This window comes from Gymnogyps californianus, chromosome 1, assembly GCF_018139145.2.
Source record: "Gymnogyps californianus isolate 813 chromosome 1, ASM1813914v2, whole genome shotgun sequence".
NCBI lineage: Eukaryota > Metazoa > Chordata > Aves > Accipitriformes > Cathartidae > Gymnogyps > Gymnogyps californianus.
In genome coordinates, this window is record NC_059471.1 from 107629991 (window position 1) to 107648909 (window position 18919).

Sequence of the window (18919 nt, forward strand, 5' to 3'; positions counted from 1 at the left end):
AAAAGGCTATGGGAGTGTGGCACATAAAGGGCTGCACAGAATGAAGCAGGTGATTCCTGAGGTTTTAGTATAAATCAAAAGATTGCTAGGTGTGTTCTAAAGTTTGCAAATGATACAGAAAAAATGAATAAGATCAAAATTCATTTTAAAATTAGCAGCATGTAAGCAAATCATGCACTCAGAACTGAAACCCACTACTGTGACATTAAACAAACATCTGTAAATTTACTTCTGAGAATGGTAAAATCAGAGTAAGTCTACCATGAGTTTAGAAGAACTGTATAGAAAACATCATCTATGAGAGAGTTCTCAAAGCCAGCAATGTAAATTCTGTATGTACACAGGCTGTATAATCCAAAAACATTCACAGAAATGTAATGCAAAGGTGCTGGGGAGGATTATTTCGACTAAATGCTAGAAGCTGTTGAACCCAATGGGTGGAACTGCCATAAACTGGCACAAATCCATTTAACATCTGATCACTCAGACACTACGCTTACAGACCTACAGGCATGACCTGAATACTGAACATCTAAGGAACAATTTTGACTAGTGTCACAAAGCCAGACCAAAACAAACAAGTAAATCAAAACTTGCAAAACCACAAAAACCAAATGATGATTTTTTATACTGAATGGTAAACTCCCCAACACAGCTATGACCTAGGCTGCAACAACTAAGTGACCGTAACAATTCATTGCACAAAGCTCAACTTTCTCATGTGTTCCCAGAGGGAGAAAATGAAATCAGTATCTTACAATACGTCTTTGGTTTTGTTATTAAAAAACACAGAGAAAAATATCCTTTTCATCTCACGTACTACCTTGAGTAGAACCTGGCACACCAGAACATCCCTTTAGTTCTTCTGTGCTGTTGGATTAGCCCCACACTTTTTCAGCACTACTTTATAAACATGCCCACTACTTAAATATACATAAAGTTAGAGCTTGATTTTCTATTCTTTACTAAATCAAAATTCCCACATACTCACATGGGAGTTATACAACTCCTGAAAGCTTCAATCAGACCCTGAAAGCAGCAATCAGTACAACCCCCGAAACAGTACTCTTGGCACACAAGTCTCCCATTGACTTCAGTGGGAGTTCCACGGCTGCAGGGTGTGCACAGCTCTGTGAGCAAAACTCATCTCGCATAACATGATTTTCTTAAAATAAACTACACAGGCTAGAGATAGATGTAGCATTCATATTATACCATAGACAGTCTTCATTGGAAAAAGTCAGCATTTGTTTTTTCATAAATCTAAAGTTAGAGTATTATTCCCCAACACAGAAAGCACAGGAGTACATAAATTATTGCATTATTTATTACGGATGGCAATGCCCAGTTGGGTATAATTCATCTTGAATTTCAAATCCCAGATAAGATTTACAAAATTAGAATTCAGGAATAAAAAGCAAACAGAAAGCAACAAAAGCAAACCTTCTATTGTGAAATATGGATGTCTGATACAAAATCGTTCAGGTGAATAGCAAAAAACCACGTTTCAATGTTGTGCAATTTTATCTTTGTGATTCTCTACTAATGTTATCTATGCAAATAAATCATTTAAGGCTGCATTTTCTAAGAGCAGTTTTCCTCCACTTTCAAAGACATGTAAGCAAGTGAGAAAAAATTTTCAGATGTTAAAAAAATGGAAAAAAGGGTTTTGACACCCAAGCATCTGATTTAAGTTTTCCCAGAAACAACTGTAGAGAGCAATTTTTTTTTTTTTCCCTAATGTACAGACAACATCTAGTGACACCAGCAGAATTTGCAACAGATACCAGAGAAACTCTGGCAATTCTTACTGCATTAAGTAGTAATATCTGCTACGTAACACCTATTAATGGATGAGAAACACTCAAATAATTCTATTTTCCAGAAAGTATCATTCAGCAATTTGGAAATTATTTTTCCCTCTATGTCTTGAGAACCCTTATATGAAGAATGTCTTAGAAGCACATAATTTGAAGGGATGTCCTGGGACATTCTGGGGACCCATTAAAGTAATTCTTTCATAAATTAATAAAGAACCATCTTAAGAATAACCATGCTTCTTCCTTCTTGCTCTTATAATGTTCCAGAGTCACTGCTTTTTTGGCCAGAAATTAATTTTTGAAGGTTTTTTTGTAACCAGCTTATATCCATTTACTCATATATCATGCTTTCCTTTCAAGTACCTCTGCACTTCTTGTGTTCCTCCCTGGGAATCATCTTCCTAGCAATCAAATCTCTCTCAGCATTGATCTTATCACGGTAACTGCTCAAACACTTTTAGCCCCCACCCCCCTTGTAAGGCAGAACTTGCAACACTGATTACAGTACAAAAGAGGAACTTATGAACAAGGAGGGTTTTTTAAAATTGGCCTGATGCAGATCAGCTTAAAATTAATGTCCTTCACATTACCATTTGTTAAATTAAGATAACCATTACCAAAAGGCTGGGACAATAAATAAAATACTGAAAAAAAGAAGTAGGAAAGAAACACCAAACAAACCAAAAAATGTAATTAAATTGCTGGAGAGTCCATGAATATAACATGTAGTTCTGAGCCCATCACACAACAGATGGGCAGCTTCTCCATGGTACATGCAATTATGAACATCATGGAAGAGTTGAGCAAGGAATTAATATTACTCCATTACTTACAACACAGCAACTAAGGGACTGAACATTATTTTTTTCAGGCTTCTTTCAGCATTTTTCCCTTGTTTAAGTTGTTGATACAGTATACCAAGTAGATCAAAGTATCAACGGGTTTAAGAACAAATTCATTCAACAGAGATCTGCCAAGATTATTAAGGAAGATCACATAGATATAACCTGACATATCCCCGAGTGTTGTAGGGTGCACTGACAGAAGTATCACACCGTTCTTCTGTACTTATTCTGTTTCTTTATGGCTCTTGGCTTGAGTCTCTGTCAGATCGAGGTCACTGGAGTACATTGATCTTTGTTCTGATCCAGTAACCACATTCGTTTACAAGTACGGGATGTTCAAGAACTTTAAAAATAATGTTATTTTATGTTATTCCTGTTAACTGGTCTTCAGTATATTTAACACATCTCCCTTTTCTACCCTCTCCCCTAAACCCTGGATCTTTAGTTTAATTTTGCATTGACTAATTAAGATAACATAATGACATAATATTGACATAACAACATTGCAGTTTTGATTACATAAAGAAGACAATTCATTTTGTGTGATCAGTACAGAAAACTATCCATAGTAAGAGACAGAATTACCTCTCCCTACCTGTTTATGTCTATCTGTGACACATGCCACAAGGACCTCCAGACACTGCTTTATGTCTCTCTCTTTTTAAATACTTTATTATTTTAAGTATAGACCTGACTTCATACAAGCCAAATTCAGCTGCGGTACTAAGGTCTACAAAGTTAATGGGTTTGAAATTTCTTGCAGCTTGACTGAATATGGTGCAATGTGTTTTAGCAGCAAGAAAACTGATGTCAATGATTTCGGTTTTAAACTGAATTCATAGTACGCTCCAAATGGCACCTCTTGGGCAAAGTGATGAGGACAGCAACTCCTTGTATGAATTTCATATGTTCAAGTATGAATTTCAGCTCATAGCCAGTGAAACAACTGGTGTTGTTACTTAGGCTACAACTGCAATGTAAATAATCAGTTTAATATTAGCTAACTGGAAAGGTCATTTTGAAAAGGGAATTTTCATTCGTACGCTAATAAGTTATTCATATGCTACAGGTATATTATGTATTACTTTGGATTTTGCTGAATTATGAAGTTATTCATCAACCTTTGTCTGCTGTTTAGCAATACTACTCAGGTAATTAGAACACTAAATAAAAAACAGTGTACCCTTCTAAAGTCAGTAAAAATTTAGGTAGGAGGAAAAATACAACTGGGCAAAGAGAAAAAGAGTCACTTCTACTCCCTTCTTCCCTTCATTTTTCTGGAAAAGAGCCACTACATTGTAAATAAACATAAATTAACATGTTGATGTTTTATGCTTTTTATGGAAAGCTAGTTCTTGAAGGAACTTATATAGTACTTGGATAAGAGGGAATTTATTTCAGTAATCATAGGCAGGACCAACGAAGAAGCTGACTAAACCACCATAGTACTTAATGTTGCTTCTCAAGTTTGTCTGGATATTGTCCATCCACAGACTGGCTATTTCAGATAAGATTATACTCATACCATGGAAACTGGTGGCAAAGGACAGCCTTGGTCAGTAGATCTCCAGGCTTACTGAAATTATTTGTTCCAACAGGTTTTTAAAAGACTTGATCTCTTCATCCTAATTGCAATGCTCCTTTTGTATTAAATTAAAGAACAGATGAAATCAAGTAACTGCTTTTTTTCTTTTCTAAAAGGTGCAGAAAACAGGTAAAACATTTCAGAAGATGTTTGGGTTTTTAAACAGTAGTAGTGTTCTTAAATAGGCAGAAACAGTGTAATGAATTTTTAGTTGATACACTTCACTGTCTACCTCCTTCCCAAATTAACTTACTTGAGAGAGTAAAATAATTGCTTTTAAAGAACTGGTCCTGTTTGTTTCTCATGCAAACACAAACTTAAGTCAATGGAAATTCTCCTCTGATTAGAATCAGTAGAGTTTGGTCACTGCTCACAGTCATCCTCATATTTAATAACTATGTTATAAATATCTCATTCTGAAGTAGATCTTACTTTATATTTGTAGTTCAAGCCACTACTCCCATGTCATGTCATTAATGATCTAGGTTTTGATGCACGGATGCAAAGAGAGAAATTTTCTGTTAATCAGAAATTCCTAAATCATAACAGCAGCATAAATGGATAGTATTGTCCCATCTCAAGCTATTTCAAAAGTGAAAGCTGTTTACCTCCTGCCTTTTCAAGAGATGCTTTCACACACTCCACAACTCTAAAAACCACTGAAGTCAACTGACTCCTGCTCAGTGAGACAGTCTCTGGATTAGTGCAACCAACAGTGCTTCCATGGTGCGACTCAAATGCAGGTTATTCAAAGGCTTAGGGGTCTTATTAAATAAGGCTTTCTAAAAAGTAGACTTGTGTATGCACATGTATTCTTTGTTTCCTTTCCACATAACTTTTAAATGGATTTCTTTTCCAGTACAAAAAGATTTTAATATCATAAGCTGTCACCACAAATAGCTGTAGCCAGATAAATGACTCTCCCTGTTAACGTTCCTGTTTTATTCCTCTAACTTTTATTCTTTTCATTCAATAAATTAAGAAGTAGATTGTGAGCTTGTCTACAGCAGAGCAAATCAGAAAATGTCTTCTCCAATTAACAATGTCATCAGTCAAATGATAACTAATATAAAAATTTAGCCATGTAACAAAAATAAGAAACTTGTTACCTTTATTTTTGAAGATACCCCATTCAAGACTTTATAGCATAACACAAGACATCTGAAGAGTATCTTGCTATTTTAAATTATCTCTTTTAATTTTCCTGATATCCTTTAAAAATATCCAAATCCATACAATCACAGTATTAAGAGAAACTGAGCTACAAAAGCAATAAAAACATTTTGTGAAAGAATGTAGAATTATGTTACTGAAGCTGGACATCCTCAGATTGTTGAAGTAACAGCAAGTAGTGCTCTGAATGCTCTATTTAATATTAAAAATGAGTCTGATTTTTAAACTAGTTACCAAAAATGGAATTATTTTAGTCAAATACCTAAACTAGAAAGCAGTTAAATACACTAAGGGGGGAAAAAGGGACGGGACATAATTACTAGGTCAGAATTAGGCCATGATTACTTGATTAGGTCAAAACAGAAAGTGATTATAAGATATATTAGATACCAATAGGCCTGGATCTAGTCTATCAGGCTCCAATGAGCTTTCAGATTTGAACACATCAGCATATCCTTAAGTTTTCTCTCACATCTCTCCCATTTCTGAATTTCAAGAGACATCGAAAATAAAATTCAAATGACCTGTGACATGTAAAACTTCAGGATATGCTTCATCAAGTATACTGCCCTTATTTTATAAAACAAATGTGTATGCTAAAAAACCAACCAAACAAAAAAAACACCAAATAAAACATCTGGCACGAATTAGTTGGTGTAAACTGTTTAAAATATGAATACCAGTTATTATCCAGATTCTTTATCTGGAGAAGTCTTACGCCCTACTCTTTCAATAATGGATTTTCAACTCACAGCCGCAAATTACAGCGTAGTTAAAACACGTTTCCCAAAACGTCATATTAACTTGACTCATTTGTGCTGGAATCAAATGGCATGTGCTGAATGTAACTGAAGGATTACTGGAGTAAATTGGAAAAAAATCAGTAAGTAAACATGAATCACTCAGGAAAGGTGCTTCAAAGAAAAGGTCAATGAAAGGGCAAACAAATACAGTATTTGTTCTCAAAATACTTGTTGAAAAAGAAGGCCATGAAAGGCAAATCATACAGAAATTAGTCATAACACTCCAATAACATTCCCATAGATAAAAATAATTAGTAACCTAAATAAATACATGAACTGTGCTGTAAGAGAAAAGGACAAAATCAAAATTATGCTATCCTACCTCTTAGAAAAGACTTTAAAGCTTTATCTCTATGCCTTTATCTTTCATACACTTCATGATTTAGAGCCACTGCAAATGATAAAAATATCTCTAACGCCATTTTGTATAGGAGTGCATGAAACAAAACTCTCTACATATTTCTCAACCATCCATTCTTAAGTCAATCTTTTAGAACATCTCATCAGTCAAGGTTTATTTTCAGGCAGATATTTTGATTCTCATCTTCACCTGAAGAGGAGCTACATAGGCTAAACCAGCAAATCAAACATTACTTTTTGTCTTTTTTTTTTTTTTTTTAAGGGTGAAAAGGAGAAGAGAAGGTAGTAGATGTATTTTAATCTTAATGCAGTTGTATAAATCAACTGCTAGTAGAAAACAGTGGTTAGCTGATATGTTTCAGGATATGTTTCAGATTTCAGTATACAATTGGAGTGAAATATTAGTTCCACTTAATCCAGTTGACAAACTCATTGATTTCAAGAATTCCAAATTTCATGGATTCCCTACACAAAAAGCAGAAAGAAGCAGGATTCTACAAAGTGACTGCACTGTGGTGAATAAGATGCATATCCTGGTGCCTCTTTTGGGGGATGTCCCTTATTGACAAACAGTCCCTTATAAGCACTTGTAAAGAGAAACTCTTCAGGAAAAACAAAAACAAACTCAGTATCAAAGCAGTGAAAAGAGGAAACTTAAAGCACAATGACTGAACAAGTACTCACTCCTATGAATCTCCTAGATAAGCACAAAATAGATTAAATTCTACAAGCAAAACATTTTCTACTAAAACTTAACAAAAATTTGCTAACCTAAAGAAATGCGTATTATGTGGAGTGATAAAAGAAATAGGATTTTGCAATCTGGGAAGATGTCCATTTCATCCACTTTAAGTCGGTGTCCCCAGACACTGGTAAAAACCAAAGAAGCCTCCTCTTCTGAGTGTTGTATCACTATATATGTTAAAAAGCAGATTTACAGAGTAGAGTAGGCTATTTTGTTGGTTTGGGGTGTGGGGTGGGTGTCTGTGTTTATTTTCACTTTATACTAAAGCAAAGCTAATTAAATTTGGGCCTTTCACTCTGGATGAATTGTCTGGACAGCTTTGAAAGGTTAAGAAAAAAATCCTTTTGTTTTAGCGTAATAACATTGCCAATTAAACTCCTCCCTTGTGATGAAATTAGGAGAGGGAATATTTGGCCCTGGTAGATAATTATGCCATTCATAAACTCTTAACTTAAGGGGCTGGGGGAGGGGGTTGCTGTCTGCTACTTGTTTTCAAACTGCTCTGATTTTCTGTAAATGGAACAAATACACCACAGTTCCCCCTCCCCAGCCTTAAACACCAGCACTTCCTAAAGAAAAAGCTTCAGCCATTCTTCATAAAATCTACTGCAGCTATATTCTTAGAAATATAAATCCTCAACCTAAGACTTTCAGTATTTCCAAAGCAAATGAACCAAATCTAGTTACTGGCTTTTTCTTAAATATCTACACTCTTCTCTATCTCTACTTTAACATCAAAAAAGTCATAATCATCATTTAATACTTAGATAACACTGGTTTTCTTAAAAACAAACAAACAAAAAAAACCTTCACAAACACCACAACCTTCAGTTGATGATGTAAGTGTCCCCCGCCACTGCATTCCCAAAAGAAGATAAATCCCAAGAGTTTTTGGAATTGCCTCTGAAATGATTTGAATCACTTGAAGAAATTCTCAAGATTACTTCAAGGAGGTGTCAAAAAATAAAAAATGCACAATAAATCCCTCACCACAATGATGTTTATTAAAATAATAATAATTTTAAAAAAATCACTGTAGAATTTTCCTCTCCCCTAGCAACCTAAATGGGAATATTTTCCATATGCAGTTGTTTTCCCACTCATTTACTTATCCCCTGCTGTAGACTGAGGCTGCATGTTCCTGCTATTTCTACAGCCAGTTCAAAAATCTTACTCTTCCCCCCACCAATACAATTCACTTCCTTTATTTTAAAAAAAGCTGTTTTTTTTAATTTGACTCTAATATTGGCAGTAAGTTATTAGTCTTATTCAGCTTTCCTCCTCGTCTTTCCATCTCCCCCTCATATCTATCCCCCTATAATTTTTAAAACTCAGCTTAATAGCATCTAGAATTTCACTCCATTATTTATCTCCTGACATTTGTGATAGTAAGACACCAAAACTATGTAATCCTCCTACGCTGCAGTAATCACACTTCACAAACTACCTTTCTAGCATTCCTTCGTTAGAGGAACCACAGACCACATCTCTATACACATTACACCTAGGTAGATCAACGCAAAGCCTGAAGGAAGCTTTCCCGTTCTCCTCCTCCTTTGCCATCCCAGTGGTGGCTATGCTGAAAAGCCTCCAGACTGCTTCTGAATCGCTGCTAATCGGAGACCTCCAGAGCTCATCCCGAGGTGGCAAAAGCACAGAAGCATTTCTATATAAATTGAGAGCATCTGGTGGCTCTTTGCTACTTATCACCGAGACAAAACGTCTGTATGGTAAGAGGTTTAGCGATAAATGCATTGAAGGAGACCTTCAGAGCTGCAGTCCTAATACCTCAAGGCATAACGCTTCCCCCCGCCCCCTTCTCAGGCGCAACAGATCTCTCTACCCCCTCACAAGACACCGTGTACCGTCTGGGCGAGACATTCAGCCCCGGCGCTGCGGAGCGCGGGTGCCTGCGGGTGCCTGCGGGTGCCTGCGCCTACCCGCGCCCCGGCGCGCCCCCTCGGTGCCCGCAGCAGGGGCGGAGGGGGGCGGCGGGGAGGCGAAGCCGCCCCCGTCCCGGCGCAGGGCAGTGCCCGAGCACCGGCGGCCGCCATGGAGCTCTGCCGCCCCCTGCTGCAAGGCAGCGGCGCCGGGGGCCGAGGGCCGGTCCCCGCCGCTCCCACGCCTCCGCTGACACCCAGGTAGGGTTTTATTATTTCCTCCCCCCCCCCCCTTAAAAAGGCCCCGAGCGCGGGCCCCCGCCCACCCCCTCAGGTGCAGGCAATGTAGCGCTTTGAGGCGCCTCGCAGAGGGCATCCCACAGGAGGCACAGGCAGCCCAGCGCGGCTCAGCAGCCCGGTTCGGCCCCAAAGGAACGCCAGAAACTTGCCCGAACAGTTTCGAAACACGGCGATTATCCCTCACCGCGGTGCACCCTCGCTGTGCCACACCGCGCACGAACACGCTCCCCGCGGCCATTCCCCTCCCTGTCTCCTAAAGTAGCGCAAATCCCCAAGTAATCACACCGGTGACATCCTAAATAAATAAATAGAAATTTCAACCCAAAAAAGCCAAACCAAAAACCCAGCCGCACCACAGCCCCCAAGTCCGTATCTGACGAAGCGCTGCATCTATTTGTGCACATACATATGCAAAAGGCGAGCAGTGCCCAGAGGCGCAACCCCAGCACGCCCCGTCGCCGCACACACCTGCCTCCGCGGCGTTATTTCATTGCAAAAAGTCTCTGCATCCGCGCACACGCCCGCGGCCGTATCACACGCACACCCCCCCCCCCCCACACACACACACACCCCCGCCGCTGCGAGCCGGGGGGCTCGGTGTCCCCGCAGAGCGAGAGGAACGGTCTTCGGAAGAGGAGAAACCCCGACAGGCAGACTTCAGGTCGGATTTCTCACTGGCTCTACCGACAGCACTTCTCTCTGGTCCGAAAAATGAAGCCCCCGTTGCCTTTCCCCTCAAGCCGATGCATATTTTAAAGCACGATCCCTGACATACATTTATTTTTAATCGCTTGATCTCCCTCCCACATTTATCGCCCAAAAAAAGCGAAACCCCATGCAAAGCAGCTAAGTGCACTTAGCACCTTCTAGCTTTCTTTTCTTTTTCCTCATAAATGATACCTCTTGAAGACTTAAAAAAAAAGGGGGGGGGACGATGAAGCAAGTTTTAGGTCCTTTTTAATTTGGTTTCAGGGTGATACATTGCTTTATTTTTTCTGCATTTCTTTTCCGGTTATATGTTAATCTGAGCGAGCAGACAGTATAGGTAAGAATAATAATTAAAAAAAAAAAAAAAAAGGCAGCCCCGCTCCTACCTTGCCCGCTACTGAGGAGCAATCCGAGCAGGTAGAGAGGCAGGAGGCTCATGTTCAGGAGCTCGCGCCGGTGGACAGTTCCAAGTTGGAGGTGCTCGACCAGCCCAGGCAAACCCCGCTGCCGTCCGCGCCCGCCCGCGCAGCCCCGCACCCGCGGAGCGCCGCTCGCCAAGTGACTGCCAGCGCCTCCCCGTGCCGCACTATATCAGGGAGGCAGCGGCCGCCGCGCAGGAGGCGGGCACGCCGCGGCCCGCGCGGATCCCTCCGCGCCACACGCAGAGGCCGCACCACCGACGAGCGGCAGCACCGGCAGATTCTTCCGCCGCTCTGAGAGGCGGCCGCAGGCTCGAAGCCTGCCTTCCTCCCCGCCCGCCGGCCGGCAGCCCCCCCCCCCACCCCCCGGGGGGGCGAGGCAGCTCCTCCGCCTCGCCACCGCGGCCCCTCGCAGCCTGCTCCCCCCGCCGTCGCCTGAGGGGAGACAGCCTAAAGGGAGAGGCGGCGGCTTGACGGAGAATCCTAGCGGGAAGCCCCAGCCTCCTGGGCAGGGAGAGCCGAGAGCGGCGCTTCGGCTGCGCCCGCGAGGGGGGCGCACCGAGGGGGCTGGCGTGGCTCTGCCACCCCCTTTTCCCCCGGCCGTGCCCCGGCTCGCGGCGGCGGCGCCCCCAACGGCTGCCCGCGAGGTTTCCGTTAGGGGGCGGCGGGCGCGTGTCGCCCGCTGCCGCGAGGCGCCTGTGCGCGCGAGCGGCCGGCCCGCGGCCCGGCCCGGAGCGGAGGGGTCCGGCGCCGGGGCCGGGGCCGAAGCCGAGCGGAGGCGGCGCGGGGCGCGGGGCCCGGCGGTTCCCCCGCTCCTCCCGCGTGCGGTAACGTGCTGCAGCGTCGGCGGGAAGCGGGACCGCTGTGCGCCGGGCGTGCGGGTGCGTCTGGAGCTAATGACGCTGGGTTTATACCTGTTCATTTAGCTGTCTAGGAATTCACTTGTTTTGACTTCTGTTATTAGTACAGAGGGGAAAAATACCTCTGCTGTTTACGACTGCGTGAAATGAAACCGATGAGAAATAAATTGCTTACCTTTTCGATGCCTCGGTGCTGTCTCACTGGGGATCTTGCTTTGTAAGGAAAAAAAACCTGCGCTAAAGAGAAGAGGTGGGTTTTTATCCAGCTTGACTTTGAAGAGGTAATTTTTTGGGGCAGTTAATTAAGGTATGGTCTCCAAAGCAGCTTCTATAAATTTGTGACCTTACCAGCTGTATGATACATGGAAGGAGATAGAAGTAGATTTATATTAATGTGAAGCAGCAGTGATAGTAGTTAATAAAAGATTAATCCAAATTAACACATCCCTAATAATTTTTCCAACCCTTTTTTTTGCCCTTTTCAAGAGGATTTGGGTTTTAGGGAGGAGGAGGGAGACAAGAAGTCCCTTTGCAGAAAATTAGTACAGATGACATGATTGGTATCTTCAGCGTGACTTCCTGCACAGTAGTCTTACAAAATTATGAAATATAGGAGGAAGAGATTACGTAGTCAGGTCTTGCTGGGATCAACAAGATAGATGATAAAACTGAAAGTCTTTCCTCAGAAGATGATGTCTTAGGACACTTGGAAATGTACAGAAAATGCTGGTAGAGGGGAGAGTGAGAGCTTTGTGCCATTGGTTGGTCAGTCTACACCACATAAATCAGAACCTTACTGCTCAACTACACGCCATGTGGCCCTGCTCTTGAAACTAAAGATTTTTGTAACCTAGTATAAAGTGAACAGATTCATTTTCATGTATATTTAAGTGGGAATGGAACTGTAATTCCTCATACAGATTTGGAAATCCAAAATATGTCAGCTTCAGCAAAGCCTTTTAGGTGAGAACTGGATTTATATTTAGGAGCCGTTCTGCTCCCAAATGTCAGGAGAGATGCCTAATTGCAGAAAATTTTGGCTGAGGCCTTTAGTGCAGGTTCAGGAAAGCACAACAAAAGGAAGCATTTTGCTGAAGGAGTTTTCCCAGGTAAGAAGGTTCCATCAGCCCCGGTACCCAACTACAGAAATAGAGATCATTGATAGATTAATACAGAAAGATGATGAAAACAAATATTAGATAAAAATGTTAAAAAAAGAAATATAAATCTTACTGGGCACAAAGCAAGAAACCCTCTCTCTGCGGTGGATAGGATGCCAAGTTTGTCAAATTTATCTTTGGTTTTAACATGTTTGGAGCATCACCATCCAGCAAAAGTGGAATAAATAGAGAAAATAAGAACAGTATTAGTAAATAAAGCCAAATAACTCCTACACATACCTTAACATCTATTACAATCTGTGTTAACTAAAGACCAAAAGTAGTGCAGAAGCACCTTGATCTGCGCAGGTGCATAGATGCACGGATTGAAATCCATGTACAGCAGATACAAGACACAATACGGAAGCAAGTAGGAAGTCTCTTGCCCCACAAGAACTAAACACAATAGAAAGAATGCTACTATCCCAAGTTTGCTTATTTCAAATCGTACATATGATGAGAGTTCCACCAGTGTCGGATCTGAGCGGCCAGTTCTTGCTCCTTTGAAATGGGATGAGGATGCTTTGCTTCCAAACAGGATTCCTTGTCCTGAGAAGCCTGCCTAATTACTTGTCTGCAGCAGTGAACAGAGCCCACCGTGTAGACTGTCCACGCCATATTGCTACAGGGTTTGGAGAAACTGGGTTTAGTCTAGCTTCTCAAGGAAAAGAGGAACATGCTCTTCACCTCTCTGAAGCAATGAAGTAGAACAACAAAAGATGGATATAAATCTCGAAGATAATCACGTTCTTGTAGTACTACTGTAAAATACAGAGACCTCACTGAAGGAAAAGGCAGCAGCTAGTTCGTCCATCAGCAGACATGTAGCTCCACGTACCCTCTCACACGTACCACCTAAAAGGTATATGCACAGATCCTGAGACCATGCAGTGGGGAGATGGAGAGGAGAGGAGGGGACAAAGTATGTAAGTATGCAGGGCTTCATTGTTTCTGTTGCTTATGGAACAACTCATTTGTTACAGAAGAAAGATCTGTAAAAAAGTGTATCATAGTGAACCACAACAACATAGCACACTGAGGTCACGCAGACAGAGATTAGAAAGATGCAGAAAAAGTGCTCAGCTTTTCTGCCATCCATATCTATATGACTCTTGTGGTCATACATTAAATGAACCAAAAGATGAGCATTTCAAAGTGCTGTAAAACACTAATCGGTATCAATAACAACACACCTGTAGTATTTGCCATTCTTTGGCTAATAGCATTTTTCTTTAAAGAGTGCGCTGTTTACTGGGGGGAAGCCTGACATGGAATTTAATGTCTGTACTTAGACTAGGCAATTAGAAAAAGTGATTTCTGGATAATATCACATGCATGCTGGCAGAAAACAAACACATTTTCATGCTATGCAAGTTTTAAAAATAAGACCAGAAATCAACTACAGTGAGTCTTATCCCATGTGAACGGCCAAGAGGTGCAACATCAAGAAGTATAATAATAATTCTGTTGGAGCAGTTATTCCAAAGGTGGGGAAATCAACTTTGATAGGTTCTCGAAGCAATTAAAATACAACTCCAGTGACTGAAAAGACTTGCCGGAAAAATCTCGGGAAAAGAAGGGAAAATATTACCTAATATTACATACGTGTTTGATTAGTACCTTAGATCTTTTGGGATAGCATACTCAGAATCTAAGTGGATATATCTGTAAGTTCCCTGTCTTTTATCTGTCACACAATAGCCTCCAACTTTCACAACTGTGCTGTCGTTGGCAGCTTTTCTCCTACAAAGTTTTACTACCCGTGAAGTTAGCGAAAAGACAGCAAGAATTAATTTTCCCCCACGTAGCTTACTTGTTTTGCTCAGTGAGATTGTTTATACAGTGGCCTATCATCTGGTATGAATAAAAGTGGCAAAATTAGGCTCTGGCAACAGAACCATTTTAAGCTATCATCACTGCACTTAAGTCAGTTTACAAGAACTGAGGATCTGTAAACTTGCTGTGACTGAACTTGTTTGTCAAGAAACATCTCCATGGTGTTTTTGCAAGGATTACTTTATTTTTAAATTGGTTGGTGATTGCACGTTCAATGAAAATGTAATTAAATACAGAAACTTAAATCTTGGTCATGATTTCACAATGTATATTTATACTGAAATACATGTTTCCCTGTGGACATCCAAGTTACCAAGAGATCCAGCTGGATTTGCTTACTCGTTTTATGTAAACTGAAATGTTAAGGAAGCACCTTAAAATTAGCTGAGAATTTTAGGGCAACTTACGGTAATGGCACAGTTACAAAGAAAGTACAGAGGTCGTATGTCTAGAAATAACTGGTGAAGAGTTGTAAGGAAACTGACACATCCTGGAGCAATTATCAAATGTTTTTTGGGACAGGAAAGGAGAGAGAAAAGGAAAAGAGGAAAGACAAAATACCCCTTCTTGCAAACCCAGTATGTTGCACTTGCGGGAAAATGCCTTCTGCAGACAGGGTAATTTTCAGAGGTGCTCATGAACCAAATTGCTGATCATCTCCAAAGTAAGTGAGTAATTATCCCAAATAGCATGCTTTCCTATGAACACTGAAAACACAATTAAAGTGGCACTAAGATAAATTATACAACAGTGAACAACAGCATTATTGTGGTGAGGAAATGATGCACAATAAACAAAAGACAGTTTCATAAATGTTTGCACCACTATTATGTTTCAAGTTCTTAACATCTTATAGAGACTTTCATAAAGATCTAAAATTACTATCATTTTGGATTAACATTTTATGAGAAAGAGGCAAAAACATTGTTTCCACTCTGTTACAAGTCGTTTTAAATAAAGACCTCTCCTTCCTGTTAGAGAAACTTAAAACAATCTTGAAATTATTCGGATACTGAGAAGAGGCTCATGGATTTTGTGTAGGGAGGATAATTTCCTGTATCATTTCTGGAACTGAATAGTGACAAGGACATGTGTAAAATAATTTTGTCCAGGTAAAGACGACTGCTTAATTTTTGAAGGTAGCAAGGTTGCTTGAAGTACAGTGTACTAATTTGGTTACAATATAAAATATTGTGCTGACAAAAGAAATCAATAAGCTGCATTTATATGTCTGAAGGAAGCATTGTACACTTCTGTGTCTAGTGCAGCAAAAGTAGGATTTGAGAGATGAGACAAGGTAACTCATCTGAAGTCTAGAGACAGATTTTTGTATCTTCCAGGTTACCACATTTCTAGATGTGTGACTCTCTTCCTCTCCTCAGATCAGTCACTCAAAAAACATGAACTCTCAACACTTATTATCACGTCACTATTAGCTTCAGATATTTGGGCAGGATTATGGACACATTGATTATTTTACCTGAGAATGAAACTGCCAATGCTAAGGTGCTCCAGCTGGCTCAAATATAACTGTCTACATATTCAGCAACATGGCAGTTGTGTACTTTACCTCTTTTATGGGCTGCTTATGAACACCCTCACACACCTTTTTTTCATGCTAGCACCCTTCTTTCCTATTAATTAGCAGTGTTTTATTTCATACAATTTCCAGAGCAAAGATTCTTTTTTTTTTTTTTTTTTTTTAATCTGGGAATATTGTGGATGCTACTAAACAATGTTTCATAAATTACTACATTTCCTTAGCTCATTGGAACTCTCACCTTCATGCCTGACAAGTCTAAACACTTGCTTTTGGTTACTGAAGTCCCACCAGTCATTTGTTACCGTCTTTTAGATTAAAATTATTCCTCCATGAACTGTATTACCAGATCACACAAGTACTAATATCTGGTTTAGTGCAATATCAGTTAAGTTAATTGAAGGGACCTTCAAGAATATGTTATTACTGCAGCACTGAAGAAGAGACAACAAGATTTGCTGGCCTTAGCCAAGATGTGCAGAAGTTATTTCAGCATGTGGAATAGCAAAGAATGGTTGCTACATGGTGAGAATTTGAAAAGCAGTTGTTTTTAAAGTGGTTGTGTGTGCAAAAAACAGACCTTTCTCAGCTGCTGTTCTGTGACTGTGTAACTTGTTCCCTGAAGTGCTTTGAATCATGATGAATTTCAGAGACATTCAGAACAAAATGTAAATCACACTTATTCAGCCATCCATACTTTCATTAAGAGCAAAGACTAAAAACATACAAAACCCCAGACCAAAGAAAGGTTATCTATAGAATGTTAAATTAGACATAAAGTGAAAATTAGATAGTTTGTGGATACCTTTGGGTTACAGTTCTATATCATGATCCTAAATGTGCTGCGCATTTTAAGCCCTGCCCAGATTAAATAGAGTATCTGGGATTCAGAGCCATCCGACTACCCTGATCCACATCACTGTCTCAGTTTTCATTGGAACTGGGTAATTGTTGACTTATATGTGATACAAGTGAGCAAGGAGGTATGATGGCTAATATGAGGGACGTCAACAGTTGATGAAACCTTTAAGGAAGACTTAGAGATAAGTCTTTATTTATATACATAAATAAGATTGGAGGGAAGGGAACACATATAATTTTGAGTATATTGATTTCTCCAAGTGATAAAAGAACTGTGTCCACATCTCCAATTCTCAACATGGAGGAAAAGTGATGATGAAAGTGTTCAGCTCTGAATTCAGGACGAGATTACCAACTAAACAATGACAGAAAGTTCAAAAGAATGTGGATTTGAACTCCAGACTGTGATAAAGGCAAGTGATCTAAATCCCATAGTTTATACCAACACTTATCTTTTAATTTCATTTCAGACCTACAACTTCAGAAGTTCTTATTCATGAGGAGACATCTGCTCCTTTACTGAGATATTCTGAGCTCTTGACATCTTCTAGCATCTTGATACAGCAAGCGGTTTCAAAGGTTAGCCGTGTCAGTTACACAACGTTTTCTTTCATTAGTTCAAATTTGATGAGTTTTGAAAGATAGGAGTGCTCAGTTTGGTTTCTCTAGACACTGTATTATAAGAATAAACATCCTTCTGTATCTTTTCTAAATGCGATGATCCCAATGTGTTCATTATCTTCCTGTCTTTCTAATATGTTTTTCATTATCCTTCAATGTCTGTTATAACTCTTACTAAGGTAAGGAATTAAGCACAGTACTACAGATGAGAATGAACTCCTGATTTATAGTGAATTATTTTTACACCCACAGATAGTGGGTTTTTGATACCAACTGCCTCGGTCATCTTTCAACTAACTTCAAAGCCAGATTGCAACCACACATATCTTCCATAATTTTTTTTTTTTAAATTGTCTGTATGGAAAAAATTTAAATAAATTTCCAAGATCTTTAAGTAGAACAGGCAACTCCTTTTTCATTGCTTTCTTGTTCAGATTTTCAATGTAAATAATGAATGCTTTCTAATAAATAACCATTTGAGTTGGCAAATGTCAGAGTGCTATGACATTTGTCTTAAAAAGGGGGGAAAAATCTTGTATTGTTAAGCAAATCTATGTTATCCAAAGTACGTAGACACATAAAATAGGATTTTGCTTTGGAGATACATAATTTTCCAGAGGTTTTTTTCAGCCATTCAAGATTATTTCGCTTTTTTACCCACATTAACAGAGTGGGGTATATCAAGAACAATAGTTATGGAGCAGTAAATCTTGTAGGGCACTAAAAATTCTCTGGGCAAGGGAAAACTCACTTGGAAAGATATTTAACTTAAAATAGGGAAGCAAACAACCAAAGGCACTTAGATATGTTGGTGAGAATCATACTGAAATTAAATGTATCTAAAATAATAATGGTTGGTTTTACAATGCATTTGCTTATGCCTTTTTATGATTCATTTCTTCTGTGTAGATGTAGTTGTAATTAAATAATGAGTGAAAAATAAATTTTGAAAGAGAATTTTTACACCAACTTTAACAGTTAAAATTTGAATTCATTTTTAAAATTACATGAATAATTAATTTACTATGTTGGTTTGGGAGGGGTTGTATTTGGGAATTTTATCACACGGGGAAACCTGTTCCATAGATCTATGTGTAACAAGCTGAAAACTTGAGAAAAATCTGGCTGGCAAATAAACTTTAAAATATATGAAGGCCTAAATTTTCCTGACTGTTTTATGTGAGCAGACCTCAACCTTCTCAGAGCCTGACTGGCTCTGTGAAAGCATAAAGATCTCTTTCTACTGAAATACTTGTAAAATGAGGTCCTCAAAGATCTAGCTTCCAGGTGTTTCTGTTCCTGTTTTCAGGTACACATGATGCCTATGCATATATTCAGGCTCTTTAAACTTGGACTATTCAACAGTGATAGCTTATTTATGTCCCAGAACAGCTGGAAGCACA

General features: G+C 39.7%; 1 protein-coding gene across 2 annotated transcripts in view; it reads right to left on the reverse strand.

The window, feature by feature from the left end:
• Window positions 1–10678, reverse strand: part of NCAM2 (neural cell adhesion molecule 2) — a 308501-nt gene extending 297823 nt beyond the window's left edge. For both annotated transcript variants that reach the window (XM_050894562.1, XM_050894569.1), the window contains exon 1: window positions 10606–10678. In XM_050894562.1, coding sequence (XP_050750519.1) covers window positions 10606–10657 — 52 coding nt within the window. In that variant the 5' untranslated portion in view covers window positions 10658–10678. The remainder of the gene's footprint in view (window positions 1–10605) is intronic.
• Between the last annotated feature and the right edge of the window lie 8241 nt (window positions 10679–18919).